We start from the raw sequence: 15,468 nt of genomic DNA, 5'->3' as shown, positions 1-15,468 counted from the left end.
ATAAATCAGGAGAAAGGGAGGAAGCATAGTATATGGAAATCAGGTTAATAGCTTGGTATCCAGTTAATTGTATGATCTTGGACAAGTTAATATTTATGAGCCCGTTTGTACATCTGTAAAATGAGGGATTTGGTCTAGGTGAATGTCCTTCTAAGGTCTGTGATATCTTGTTCTCTCTTCTTATATTTAAAGTAGGAAGGTTAAACTATCATCTCAAATCAAGTAGATTGTTCCTCACTTATATGAGACTATTTTGGATTTTTTTCCCTTTGAGTAAATGATAGTTTAAGAGAAAAGCCCTCTACTTCTGAGCTTCTCTTATGAGTCTGTTCATATTTTCAACTTGTGCTGTCTTTGATATGTAATGAGTTTCATAAGTTTCCTAAAGATAAACTCTTAAACCTTAGCCTTAATCAAACGTTTTTAATGCACAAATATTCATTAAGCACTTACGTATGTCCAGAATTATGTTAGTCATCATGGAATGTTTAAAAAAAAGAGCAGTATAAGACAATGGTACTGCTCTTAAGAAGCTCAAAACCTAATCAACTATGTCCCAAGTTTGGGGAAATTATTGATTTTAAAAATTTCCTTTCAACTCATCCTAACTTATGCTTGCATTTTATCTTTACTACTATTTCTAAAATTGATTAATCTTGTGATGTTTTTCTGGTTTTCCTTCTCCATTCAGAACATTAGATTTTTTTTTTTTTAAGCAGATTTTTTTTTTAGGAAGATCAGCCCTGAGCTAACATCTGTGCTAATCCTCCTCTTTTTGCTGAGGAAGACCGGCTCTGAGCTAACATCTATTGCCAATCCTCCTCCTTTTTTTTACCCCCCAAAGCCCCAGTAGATAGTTGTATGTCATAGCTGCACATCCTTCTAGTTGCTGCATGTGGGACGCGGCCTCAGCATGGCCGGAGAAGCGGTGCGTCGGTGAGCACCTGGGATCCGAACCTGGGCCACCAGTAGCGGAAAGCACGCACTTAACCGCTAAGCCATGGGGCTGGCCCAGACCATTAGATTTTTTTTTTGTCTGGGTGACACTAACATGTATCCAGTCACACATAAGTTAAAGCCCTTGCAAGTATCGCATGGTACATAGAGTGTTCTGTATTTCACCCATGAAGGCATGTCATGAAGAACTAGAAACAAAAATTTTAAATTATTCAAAAAACTTGTTGAGGGCCGGCCCTGTGGCTTAGCGGTTAAGTGCGTGCCCTCTGCTGCTGGCGGCCCAGGTTTGGATCCCGGGCATGCACCAACGCACCGCTTCTCCGGCCATGCTGAGGCCGCGTCCCACATACAGCAACTAGAAGGATGTGCAACTATGACATACAACTATCTACTGGGGCTTTGGGGAAGAAAAAAATGAGGAGGATTGGCAATAGATATTAGCTCAGAGCAGGTCTTCTTCAGCAAAAAGAGGAGGATTAGCATGGATGTTAGCTCAGGGCTGATCTCCCTCACCAAAAAAAAAAAAAACAAAAAAAAAAACTTGTTGAGTGTATGCAAGCAATCTTAAAGGATTACGACTCCTACTCTGGAAAGATGAAGGATTATGAGCAACACCATCAAAATCTAATAAATATTGATAGATTTTAATGAAGGGATACTGAAACTAGGGAGAATTCAATAAACTAAAAAATGAACTTGGACCAATTAAATAAGCCAAACTTGACCCTTAAGAAATATGCTGCTCCGAAGAAATAGTCTAGGCTTATTGAACTCAAGTTTCCAGGAGAAGCACAGGCTGTAAGTATAGTTTTAAATAAGAGGTTGATAGATGAATATAATAGGCTTAAAGCAGAAACATGCAGATAAAAGAGCCCCCTTCTACGTGGTTTGGTAGCTGCTGTTACATGTGGATACTTCAACTCCAGGTAGTCCTGGAGATAGAGGAGTTTGTGTTAAAATTGTTGTTGTTATGGGCTGAACTGTGTGCTCCCCAAAATTCATATGTTGAAGTCCTAACCCCCAGTACTTTAGAATGTGACCATATTTGATGACAGAGTCTTTACAGAAGTGATTAATTTAAAACGAAGTCATTAGGATGGGCCCGAATCCAATACTACTGGTGTCCTTATAAGAAGGGGAAATTTGGAAACAGAAATGTACAGAAGAAAGATGGTATGAAAACACAGGGAGATGATCATTTATAAGCCAAGGACAGAGGCCTAGAACAGATTGTTCCCTCACAGGCCTCAGAAGGAACCAACCCTGAGGACACCTTCATCTCAGACTTGCAGTCTCCACAACTGTGAGACAACACATTTCTGTTTTTTTAAGCCACCCAGCCTGTGGCATTGTTATAGCAGCCCTTGCAAACTAATACACTTGTAACACACACCTTTACTTTATTTATTTAACAAACATCTATGTAGAGCTTACTATGTGCCAGGCACACATCTAAGCACTTTACAAATATTAATTTAATCTTCATAGCAACCTTATGAGGTAGGGACTACTATTGTTCCCATTTTACAGATGTGGTAACTGAAGCACAAAGAGACTAATAATCTGCCAAAAGTCTCATACTTGGTAAGTAAAGAAGCTAGGATCTGAACCCGGGCAGTCTGCCCCGAGTCCACGTGCTGAAACCCTACTCTACACGAGCTCTCTTCCTTTGTCTTCTAGGATTTACCCAGGGGTTCCAAGACACAGGTTACAACTTGTCTCCAAGGAGTTGTGTTTGTGCGTGTGTGTGTTTAAATCTAATACCACACCATCCCTCACTGCCAAGTAGACAGAAATCACATTTCATAATGTTTATCTAGATTTTTAAGCCTCACATCAAGGAAAACAATCCAGGGTTTCTACAAAATATTTGCTGGTCCTTCATGAGAGGCAGACTACCAGAATCCCCAGGCTTTGGATGAACAATTCTTATTTCTTACCCAGCAACATTCCACAGACATATGACAGGAGTGATGTTGTCTTCTCTGTTAGCCTGCAGATAACTTCTACTTACACAGAACTTGACGAATTGCATGAAAGGAAGGGCTCTGCACTCACACTATACAGCATGGAGGCAAAGGGCTTTTCCGTCTGTGTATTTGGCTGTCAATGGACTCTCAACCAGTGTGTGTACAGATGCTTGACTTCAACGTGTGAAAAAAATATTACAAAATCAACCAGAGAAGCCAAATTTAATTAATAAACATTCTAGAACATGAGCAACTAGGCAAAAAAAATCACTGTAGGTAAAGAGGGAACTCTTTATCCCTGGCCAGAAAACACAAGCGTTTTGAAGCTTGGTGTTGTCTTAGTGGCATTTTCCAGAAGGAGCGAGCATCAGAAGCTGTATTGCAGTTCAGTGGGGAGAGTTAATTCTTTTCTAATTATTAAATGAAAGGAAAGTACACATGTCCAACCTGCTGAACATGCACCGTGCCGCACATCTTCCCACACCCTGCCCTTGAGAGTTTCAGGTTGAAAGACTTTGTTTGCAGTTGTTCATTGCTCAGAGTCTTGAGTGGAGGAGCCAGAAACACACCTCTTTACTCTTTCTCATTTTAGCTGACTCACCCATAGCTTTTATGGAGGTGACCATGAGAGGCCAAGGTAGGGCATAAGAGGCCAAGATGGTGCCAGCAAGTTTGGACTTTAATGAATCAACATATTTAGTGACTGAAAAGATAAAGTGAGGGAAGGACTTCTTGTTCTACATACATTTGGTAGCTTTTTCACTTCCCTCAAGAGTTGATACTGGACCCCAAGTTATTATCAGTGAGCATCTTGATAGAAGGTTAGCGACAGATCCCTTTCCAATCATGACCAAGAAAACAAAGCCAAAGTATACTCAACAAGAAGGGGGCAGTGACCTGTAACCTCTTCTAAACCATTTCCTCTCACATCTAGTCAAAAGCTTGGCTTCTTTAAAATGATCTCTATGGTTTTCTGTCTTGTTCTAATAGGAAGCATTGACACTTTTTTTTTTCCCAGTTATCTCTGGTATTTCCAAACAGGCTCCAGTCCCAAAATTTCCACTGCAGAGAAATCCTAGGCAAGCTTGTTGGCAAGTCTCTCCTGTTGTTCTGGGAGCCACTCTGCCCCAGGTGTTCTAATGTTGACATGCGCTGCAGGCAGCTGACTTAGAACATCTGAGAACAAAAGGAGAAAAACATTATGAAATGTGATTTCTACCTGGGATACGCCAGATAGGAAGGAAACAAATCCTTTGTAAGGAAGCAGGTCTCAGCCTGAATCTTAGTGCCCCAGTAAAGAATGCCAGGAGGTTGTTGGGGTGGTGGTGGGGCTGGTACAGAACGAGGGTCAAGAATTTCTAAATGAGACCGCCTGGCTCCAAAAAGGCAGTATGATGATGAAATGCCCACAGTGCCATTGGTAGGGATGTGGTTCATTCTGGTGTGGTTCATACACTTTAGGCAAATATAAGAAGCAAGGCCAGATTCACCCACACCAGGCATGTAAAACTTTCATAAGAAGCCAGGGAACTGGGAAACATTTCTATAACTGAAACCTTTGTAGATCTGTGATATCTTTGGAGATGTTGCCAGGGAATGGAGTTATAGGTAAAGTCAAGACTGGGTTTGGGGGGGCCAGCCCGGTGGCGTAGTGGTTAAGTTCGTGTGCTCTGCTTTGGTGGCCCTGGGTTCTCAGGTTTGGGTCCCGGGCACAGACCTATGCACTGCTCATCAAGCCACCCTGTGGCAGTGTCCCACATACAAAATAGAGGAAGATGTGCACAGATATTAGCTCAGGGCTAATCTTCCTCAGCAAAAAGAGGAAGATTGGCAATGGATGTTAGCTCAAAGCCAATCTTCCTCACCAAAAAAAAAAAAAAAAAAAGACTGGGTCTGGTTTCCTTTCTGGGTAGTTTAACCCAAATGGAAGGCTTTGGAGAAGTCTAGTTCTTCATGTCATGCTGAAGGCCAAAGGAAACATTGCAGCCCCCCGCTTCCCCAAACTGAAGTTCTTTATCACTCTCTTAAGGAGATACCATGACAACATAGCAGGTAGCTTTATGCTCCTTCAGGTCCTTCGAACTCGAATAACAACATTGCTAGTTTATCATTTCCAGCTAAGTCAGGCAATACCTGCTATGCAAGATTTCTAAGCAAAATAATTTACTGCAAGAAACTGTCAATTGCCTGTCTGCTTTGGTGACTTTAAAGAGATTGACAAAGACCAGAGATATGAAAGGAAAATATTTGTGAAATAGAATCAGAGTCCCTGCTCCCTCTACTTGGCACCACTCTTATCTTTCCAGAATAATTCTAAGACTCTTATTCAAGTTGAGATTGACTTTCCTGATGACTTTCCATGATGAATATTTGTATAATTGGATGTCTATTTGTTACTCATTTAGTTAACCAATTTATTTTAGGTAGAGCCGAAGTATATGGAAGTGAACCAATTTGCATATACTTTGTGATCAGAATAAAAGTTTCATCCTACCACAAGTGAGGCTACAATTCACACAAAGAAGCATATTATGTGATGTACTTTATAAAAGGAACATGCACATTTTCTGATAATTATTTCAGTACATTGAGTTCAAGTAGAGGTTATAAAAAGGTCTTATCAGGTTATTCTTTTTAAAAAAATTGATACTGATAGAAGTGCCTAAATATTTTCTCACCCAAGCTAACTTGTGCTGGTTAAATTATGCTGATGGATTGCATAATGGAATTAGGAAGCAGGAATGCCAGAAACCCACTTGAGGTTGAAAGAGCAATGAAGTTAAAATAACTGTGGTCTCCCAAGTATTGAGTCAAGAAAATGCTCTGGGTTCATGGAGGGATTTGGAGAGAAAGTAAAAGGAATTCAGTGGTTATGCGGTAAAGCAGTAAGATTTCTGAATCAATAGTCAAGAGATCTAGCTTCAGATTTCAGCTTTTGTTGCCACACTCTGGGGAATTCACTTCTCCTTTGGGCTTCATCTGTAGGATGAGGTGCTTGAATTGGATGATCTCTAAGGTCCCTTCCAAGTCTATTAGTCTGTGAAATAGGTAACATTAGTTTAGGGTATGCTGGTTTTGATCAGTGATACATTTTTTGTTTATATGCAATTTAAGTAAATTAAAATTTGTACTACATTAGCATGCTTGGGATTTTTTCAATGGTTTTTCTAATCCCTGCCTTCAACTTGGTTAACCAGGCTATTTAAATAGTTTAATACTAGAAACTTCCAGGTATAGGATTGTCAACTATATCTCAATAAAATAAAAGAATTAATGGGGTAGGGAGATTATCAGAGCAAACTGTCAAAACAATAGGATGGAGAACTTAAAAAAAATGGATGAAGATATATAATACTCCTCTCAGTTTTAGCAACAAAAAATGAGAGCTAGGGAATTTGAAGGCCACAATAGGAAAATATATGATTATGAATATTCTTTTCTTTTGGAGCATAAACTTTGGTTTAAAAGAATAAAGAAAACAAAGAGAATGATCAAAATGAACATTTCTAACATTGAAGAAATAAAATTTAAAAATCCTTGATACTTCATAGGCTGTAAACAAAAACATAAAACCTCTTCAATAAAGGCAGTTATCTGAATGAATGTTATCCTATAATCCATCTTTGGAAGCCTAATTTTTATGACCTAAACTAGTAAACTTCACAATCTCCACTCAAAGAAGGAATTCTATAGAAAATAAGAAAATCAAGAAGTTGGAGCAGAAGAGGGGCAAGATAGAGGTTCTATGCCAAGGCATAAATGTTCATGTCATGGAACTGTGAAGGACAACACTAGCCAGGCTGCAGTCAGTCTAGGAACTCATTACTGCCTCCCTGAGGGTGGGTTCCCTGGGAAACAGACTCCAAGACAGAGATTTGCCTGCAGGAGGTTCAGTGGGAATTCTCTCAGGAGCAAAATCTGGAAGGGAGCGAGGGAAGCAGGATTAGGCAGAAGGAGAAGTTGAGCTGCGATGCAACCGTAACAAAGGCTTCAGTCAATCCCACAGAAAGTTCTGGAGCTGGGATGGCCTTTCAAAGTTGTCTCAAGTTGAGGCAAGAAGCCTGGGCCTTTATACACTCACAGAAACTGATCATTAGATGTGGGCTGCACCTGGGGAGGGAACGTAACCTTGGGGAAGCAGCTCCTTTTGGCTGAGCGTAACGCCCAGGGAGAAACTCAGCTGTGAGCTTTAAGCAGCCAATACTGTCAGCTACTGGGGGAAAGAATACCTTAGTCCTGACAGGAGGCATTTGGGGTCCTGCACCACAGCATCCACTACTCTGCTTGATAGTATAGGAATTAACTCTTCACTGTGTAAACAACTATATGAAATAGTAACAAAATCTCAATAAACAACAGCTCGGCTCCCAGGCAATCTCACTTATTTGGAACATATCTGCGAATAAAACACACCTTTGAGCAGACAAAATAGATGTCACCAAGTCTACGCACCAAAGCTAATGAACTTGATTCATAGGAGAGTCTCTGCACAAGAAACCTGGCAATATTATCATCTGTGTCCATATACAATGAGAAATACCAAACTAAGAGAAGTATTAAAAAGTTTCTTAATAACAGGAAGTTGTGACCACTAACAATGTATCTGTGAGGGAGGAGCCAAAGAAAATGACGTGAGGGAGAAGGAAAAAAAACAACTTCAAGGGCAGAGGAGTCTAGAACCATTTAGCGTCATAGGGAAAATGTGTCCTAGCATCTCACTGTGCCTTGGGGCATCATCATAGCCCATCACTGTGATTGATACTTATAATGATTAGGTCTTTAAGAAAATGGTGTTCTATACATTTTATATATAAAGGAAAAACAAATTTCAGAATGATTTCCTTCCAGAATAGTTAACTGTTTAAAAGCTTGACTATTCATAGCTATCCAGACTCCACCCCATTCTCTGAAGGATATGTATAGCCAAGTTTTTACTAGATGCATGGACATGGAAATTAAAGGTTAATAGGCATGACTTCAAGAAAGGCTTTATTAGGTAGATGTTCACACCCTGCAGTGTGTGGATCTATATCCTATTTCTTTCCTTCCTTAATCAGGTCCCCTAGGGAGTACACTTGATAAGCAAGAGGCTAGGTACAGATTCTTTCAGGTGACTTAGACAATTCAATTGCAAGGAGTTTGGAGCATGCTCTTTGCCCCACCAGCCATCTCACCCTTGCTAAGCTAGCTTAGAAAAGCTTTCTGCCAGTAGGTAGAATTCTGCTCTGGCTAAGTCATCCCTTCAGTCTCTTTCCTATTGCTCTCAGAGGGAAAAGTGGATATAAAGAAGGCATAGTAAAAGTAGATTTCTGATCAGCTTTCAGAAGCTATGAACTGCTATGGGAGTGAACAGTTGTTACCTTTCAACTGACTCAGCTAAGTATGAGAAAGTATTCCTGAAAATTTACCTAACTGGAAAGTCAATGGAAGTAAATTTTTTGTGAAATGCTGAATCATTCTGATGTACGTAGCCAGAAGTTTATGCAATTTCTTTTTTATCACCGGAAGATCTTTAGTAATTGTGGGCACTCCTCTTATTTCAATAGCTTCAGAGAGGCTATTCAGAGAGGGATTGTTGACACCTTAGATTAAGCCAGTGGATACATGCCACTTTTTTCCATTCATAAAGTCCAAGAACTAGGCATGTGCTGAAAACTAAAAGTCATTAAAAGACTAGACTTCAATTTTTTTTTTACCTTGAAATCTTTTTAACATTCCTTTAAGATCTTTGCGCCATGAAAACAATTAGGAATCCTCTAATCTTTTTTTTTTTTTAATTGTAGTAAAAACACTTAACATGAGATCTACCCTCTTGACAAGTTTTTAAGTGTACAACACAGCATTGTTGATTTAGGTTCAATATTGTACAGCAGATCTCTAGAACTATTCATCTTGCTTAACTGAAACTTTATGCCCATTGATTAGTAACTCCACATTTCCCTCTCCTCCAGTCCCCAGCAACCACCATTCCACTCTTTGATTCTATGAATTTGACTACTTTAGATACTTCATATAAGTGGAATCATGTAATATTTGTCTTTCTGTGTCTGGCTTATTTAACTCAGCATAATGTCCTTGAGGTTCATCCATTTTGTCATGTATTGCAGAATTTCCTTCATTTCTGAGACTGAATGATATTCCATTATATGTACATGCCACATTTTCTTTATGCATTATTCATCTGTTGAAGAACATTTCGGTTGTTTCCATATCTTGGTTATTGTGAAGAGTGCTACAATGAACATGGAAGTGCTAATATCTCTTGGAGATCCTGGGAATCTTCTAATCTTAAATGCATAAAAATTGTATTCATTCTCTGCCTCTCTCCTCCCCTCGTCATTCTTTGTCCTCAGTCAAGTCCCCTGGCTTAATACGGCATTTCTGACATACACACAGATTGCTGTGTTTTCACTGTGTGAGAATTATAACACATTACTCTCTACCCTCGCAACTTCTTTGCTAACTAAATCCACCCCAGTTTTAAAAGAAACAGTTTTGCTTATATTGTATATTCAACACAGCACCAGGAGTGCTGTGGGCACCTGAATAAACATTAGCTAGTGAAAATAATTATGTCTCCTTTGCGTACCTATCTGCTATAAGTTGCTTAACATCTCGTGTAGTGCTCACCAGGTATAACACAAGCCAATTCAAATCACAGATTTTCATACCTAAGAAAGAGTCTCAGTTTCACATTTATCCTAATTGTTTTTTTTTTTTAATTTTTATTTATTTATTTATTTTTCCCCTAAAGCCCCAGGCGATAGTTGTATGTCATAGTTGCACATCCTTCCAGTTGCTGTATGTGGGACGCAGCCTCAGCATGGCCGGAGAAGCAGTGCGTCCGTGCGCGCCCGGGGTTCCGAACCCGGGCAGCCTGCATCGGAGCGCGCGCACTTAACCGATAAGCCACGGGGCCGGCCCTATCCTAATTGTTAATTTTTCACTCAGATAGAATATCTAGTATGTTATAAGCCTTGAAGCATAGGTCATCTATTAGAAAGTAAACTTGAAAATATAAGATCCACTCAGACTATTAATCATGTCCCTATGGTTAACAAAATCCAAACACACATAACACAAATTGAGTGAGGAAATTGGCCATAATCTCAAAAGCATAATCTGACACGTTTATGTCTTATAAAGAAAGACTTTCTTTTCTTTATGAAATCATAAACAAAAATTAGTATACCTGACCTTGAAAAGATGGTTGGATGACTTAATTCCAATATCACTGGAGCAAACTGGAGCTCATTATTTGTACTTCCGTGAAATAAGGCACATTTGGAATATACTCAGTATTTCTAACTTTATGTTGAAGGGAATCACAGAAGACAGCTAATGTCACCAGAGGCAGTATTCCAGTAGTGTTAATGGTCAACAAAGGCCCATTGTGAAGGGGTAATTTCCAGAATATGCATGGCCTGGAAGGAAGAATGGACCTTAAATTAAATTGGCAACATGACTTAAAGTATTCTTATTTAAAGTGAGAAGTTAAAGTTTTTCTAAGCTATAGGAGATCTGATTCCACCACTGGCAATTTATTTTACTACATTTCATTCTTTCATTCACTCATTCCTACTTTACCTTGAGTGGGAAACAGCCATAAACTATCATTGTTCCATGAGACTAAAAAACAGATTATAGTTCTGCTTCCAGCCATGGTGGAATAACTGGTACCAGACATTCCCTCCCTCCAAACAACTAGAAAACTGAACAAAATTTATGAAACAACTATTTTCAAACATTAGACAACAGAGAGCACAGGACTGGGATCCTTAAGAAAAGAGAAACAACAGAGGTAAGTCCTATGATTACCCCAGCTTTCTGCCAAGGCACTTTCTGGACTACAGTGTAGAGAGGGGCAACCCAAGCAGAACATGTAGGTCTTGCTAAGTGAGGAGACAGAGATAGGCGTTCTGGGAGGCTGAGGAGGCTGGGGTTTATGAGGTAGAGTAACAGTGAGAAGGGAGCCACACAGAGAAAAAGCTCCAGAAGTGTGCGTGAATTCCCCTTTAGTCTGTGCCTGAATACTAAGCTGAGTACGCATAGAATGAGACTACATAAGGCAGGGCTACTAACAACTCTAACAACTACTGGGGAAAACATAACTTTCAAGGAGCTATAAGCTACACAATTCATAGAGCTCACACAATGTTAGGAGACATTAAAGCATAGACCCCTTTAAACACCTAGGGCATTCAGTAGAGATCCCAGAAAGACCATGCCTTAGAAGTAGGGCTAAACTAACCATAGATTAAGGCTATTCTACACCTACATCACAAAGCTTAAAAACCAGGCCTTGAAAGGACCAAACTCATCCACAAGTATTTTAACTGCCTGCCAAAAGCCCAAAATAGTCTTTGAAGGAAGATAACAAAATCCAAACAATCAACACAAAACATCACAATGTCCAGTATTCAACAAAAAAATTGTTAGATTTGTGAAGAAGTAGGCAATGTGATCCATAGCTATAATAAAGATTAATCAATAAAGATAGTCTTAAAATTATAGAGATGATGGTATTACCAGACAAGAACTTTAAAAGCTATTGTAAATGTATTCAAGGGTTTGAATAAAAACATGAACACAATGAGAACTGAAATTAAAGATATGTAAAAGGACCGAATGGACATTCTAGAGCTGAAAAATACAATATCTGAAATGAAAAATTCACTGGATGAGATAAACAGGAAATGTGAAATGTGAAAGAAGATCAGGAAAATCGAAGCCATAGTTATAGAAACTATGTAGACTAAATACAGAAGAAAAATATTGGGGAAAAGAATGGACAGAGCCTTTGTGACTTGTGTGACAATGTTAAGTGCCCTAACATGTATTTAAATGTAATTCAAGTCCAAGAAGGAGGAGAGAGAGAAAAAAAATATGAAGAAATAAAGGCCAATTCCCCCCTCCCCCACCAAAAGACCTACGAACCCACAAACCAAAGAAGTTCAATGAATCCCATGCAAAATAAATACAAAGGAAACTACATCAAGGCATATCACAATCAAATTGCTGAAAACAAGTTATAAAGAGAAAATCTTAAAAGCAGCCAGAGGAAAAAGACACATTTTAATACAGAGGAAACAAAGAATGACTTCTGACTTCTCTTCAGAAATTATGCAAACCAGATAATTTTTAAATACTGAAAGAAAAAAATATGCAGTGAAAATATCCCTAAAAAATAAAGGTGAAATAATGACATTATCAGACAAACAAACTCTGGGAGGATTCATCAGCAGAAGACCAGCATTGCAAGAAATGCTAAAGGAAGTTATTCAACATGAAGGACAATGATATCAGAGGGAAATTTGGATCTACACAAAGAAATTATGAGTCTCAGACATAATAAATGTGTGGGTAAATATAAAATATTTTTTCTTTTTTTATTGCTTTAAAAGATCTTTTACTGTTCACAGCAAAAATAATAATATATTGAGTGTTTATAACAAGTATAGAATTTTAAAAGTATACAATAATAACACAAAAGCAGGAGAAAGGAATGGAATATCTTTTTTTATTGTGGTAAAATATATATAACATAAAATTTGCCTTTTGAACCACTTTTAAGTGTACAATTCAGTGGCATTAATTATATTCACAATGTTGTGCAACCATCACCACTATCTATTTCCAAAATATTTTCATTATCCCAAACAAAAACTTCATGCCCATTAAATAATAACTCCCCATTACCCCCCCCCCCCCCCAGCCCATGGTTATCTCTATGCTGCTTTAGGTCTCTTTGAATCAGCCCAGTCCATATTTCATAAAGTTATTTCATATAAGTGGGATCATACAATATTTGTCATTTGTATCTGGCTTATTTCACAATGTTTTCAAGGTTCATCCATGCTGTAGCCTGTATCAGAACCTCATTTCTTTCTATGGCTGAATAATACTCCATTGTATGTATATACCACATTTTGTTTATCCATTCATCTGTTGATGGACACTTGGGTTCTTCCACCCTTTGGCTACTGTGAATAATGCTGCTACGAAAATTAGTGTTCAAGTATCTGTTTGAGTCCTTGTTTTCCATTCCTTTGACTATATATCCAGGAGTGGAATTGCTAGGTCATATGGTAATTCCAAATTTAATTTTTTAAGGAACTGCCAAACTGTTTCTGCAATGGCTGCACCACTCTGCATTCCCATCAGCAATATATGAGAGTTCCAATGTCTCTACATCCTCTCCAACATTTGTTATTTTCTTATTTTTTTTTTGTTGGATAATAGCCATCCTATTAGATGTGAAGTGGCATCTGATTGTAGTTTTGTTTGCATTTCCTTAATGATTAATGATGTTGATCATATTTTCATGTGTTTATTTGCCATTTGAATATTTTCTTTGGAGAAATGTCTATTCAAGTCTTTTGCTCATTTTTAAATTGTTCATCTTAATGTTGTTTGCCTTTTTGTTGTTGAGTTGTAGGAGTTCTTTATATATTCTGAATATTAAACCCTTATCATATATATGATTTGCAAATAGTTTTCTCCCATTCTGTGTTGTTTTTCATTCTCTTGATAGTTTTCTTTGATGCACAAAAGTTTTTAATTTTAATGCTCCAATTTATCTATTTTTTCTTCCGTTGCCTGTGCTTTTAGTGTCATATTTAAGAAATCATTGCCATATCCAAAGTCATTTGCTCTATCTTTTCTTCTAAGATTTTTAAGAGTTTTAGCTCTTAAATTTAGGTAAGTTAAGAGTTCAATTTCATTTCTGCATGTGGATATCCAGTTTCCCAAGCACCATTTATTGAAAAGATTGTCCTTTCTCATTGAATAGTCTTGGCATTCTTGTCAAAAATCAATTGACCATAGATGTGAGGGTTTATTTCTGGGCTCTCAATTCTATTCCATTGGTCTATATGTCTATCCTTATGCCAATATCACATTGTTTTGATTATTGAAGCTTTATAGTAAATTTTGGAATTAGGAAGTATAAATTCTCCAATTTAGTTCTTTTTCAAGATTGCTTTGGCTATTTGGGGTTCCCTGAAATTCTATATGAATTTTAGGATAAATTTTTCTATTTCTGCAGAAAACACAGTTGAGATTTTGATAAAGAATGCATTGAAACTGTATGCCACTTTGGGTAGTATTGTCATCTTAACAAAATTAAATCTTCTGATCCATGAATATTGAATGTTCTTATGTTTATTTAGATTTTTAATTTCTTTGAGCAATATTTTGTAGTTTTCAGTATACAGATCTTGCACTTGCTTTGTTGAATTTATGCCTAAGTATTTTATTATTTTTAATGTTATTAAAAATGGATTGATTTCTTAATTTTCTTTTTGAATTGTTCATTGCTAGTATAAAGAAATGCAACTGATTTTTTCATACTGATTTTGTATCTTGCAACTTTGCTGAATTCATTTATAAGCTATAACAAGTTCTGGGAGTTTTTTTGGGAGGAGAGGATTCCTTAGAGTTTTCTAAATATAAGATCATGTCATCTTCAAAATGAGTTCATTTTACTTCTTCTTTTCCAATTTAGATGTTTTTAATTTCATTTTCTTGCTTAATTGTTCTGGCTAGAATTCCCAGTACTATGTTGAATAGAAGTGTAAGAAGCAGGCATCCTTGTTTTGTTTCTGATCTTTGGAGAAAAGCTTTCATTCTTTCACTATTAGATATAAGATATTAGATATAAGATATTAGATAAGATATCTGATCTTTGGAGAAAAGCTTTCATTCTTTCACTATTAGATATAAGATATTAGATATAAGATATTAGATTACTTGTGGGTTTTTCAAATATGGCCTTTATTATGTTGAGGAAGATCCTTTATATTACTAGCTTATTGAGTGTTTTTATCATAAAGGAGTGTTGGATTTTGTCAAATTCTTTTTCTTTGTCAGTTGTGATAATCATATGGTTTTTCTTCCTTTCGTTCTATTAACATGGTGTATTACACTGATTTTCATATGTCAAAACTATCAAATACTTTTTCCCCCTGTGAATGAGCCATATTTCCCTATTTCTTTGTATGCTTTGTATTTTTTTGTTGTTGGCTTTGAGACCTGGACATTATGAATACTATAATGTGGTAACTCTAGAAATCAGATTCTTCCCTTTCTCAGGGATTGCTATTGTGGGCTGGACTTGTCCATTTGTATGGTGACTTTTCCAAACTATTTTTGTGAAGGCTATATTCCTTGTTGTGTGAGGTCAATGAAGTTTCTGTTGTTATATGTGAGGTCAGTCTGTGACCTGACAGAGTCTAATGCCCTCAGAAAAGTGTTCTATCTCTTTAAATATTCTGATAGATGTGCCAAGGAAGCCACCATAGCCCAAGGGGGCTGAAACAGAGGTAAGTGTCTGTGCTGGTCCCCCAGAGAAACATGAGACTGACCAAAATGCACAACCCAAATTTTGGATGTCAAGATCCTTACTGCCTACCCTGGCTCTAGCCAGCCACTCTAGGAATGCAGACACCATACCCACAGCAGGAGAGGAACTGAGGAATGGAACATGGTAGCTGGTTCATGCATGCTGCTCTTTTACCAAGGTTCAGTAGTCTCTCCCTTT

General features: G+C 37.7%; 1 protein-coding gene across 2 annotated transcripts in view; it reads right to left on the bottom strand.

Moving 5' to 3' along the window:
• The window catches only part of SYN2 (synapsin II), a 296,790-nt gene that overhangs the window by 67,439 nt on the left and 213,883 nt on the right, over nucleotides 1-15,468 (bottom strand). Inside the window, exon 12 of one of the 2 annotated variants that reach the window (XM_058565310.1) lies at nucleotides 1,484-4,103. The exons of the other annotated variant lie outside the window; for it this stretch is intronic. Within the exon in view, the coding sequence (XP_058421293.1) occupies nucleotides 4,003-4,103 (101 nt within the window). The 3' untranslated portion in view covers nucleotides 1,484-4,002. Of the gene's footprint in view, nucleotides 1-1,483; nucleotides 4,104-15,468 lie in introns of those variants that run through there. 2 annotated transcript variants of the gene reach the window in all.

This window comes from Diceros bicornis, chromosome 2 (assembly GCF_020826845.1).
Source record: "Diceros bicornis minor isolate mBicDic1 chromosome 2, mDicBic1.mat.cur, whole genome shotgun sequence".
Taxonomy (NCBI): domain Eukaryota; kingdom Metazoa; phylum Chordata; class Mammalia; order Perissodactyla; family Rhinocerotidae; genus Diceros; species Diceros bicornis.
This window is presented reverse-complemented; position numbering and strand designations above follow the sequence as displayed.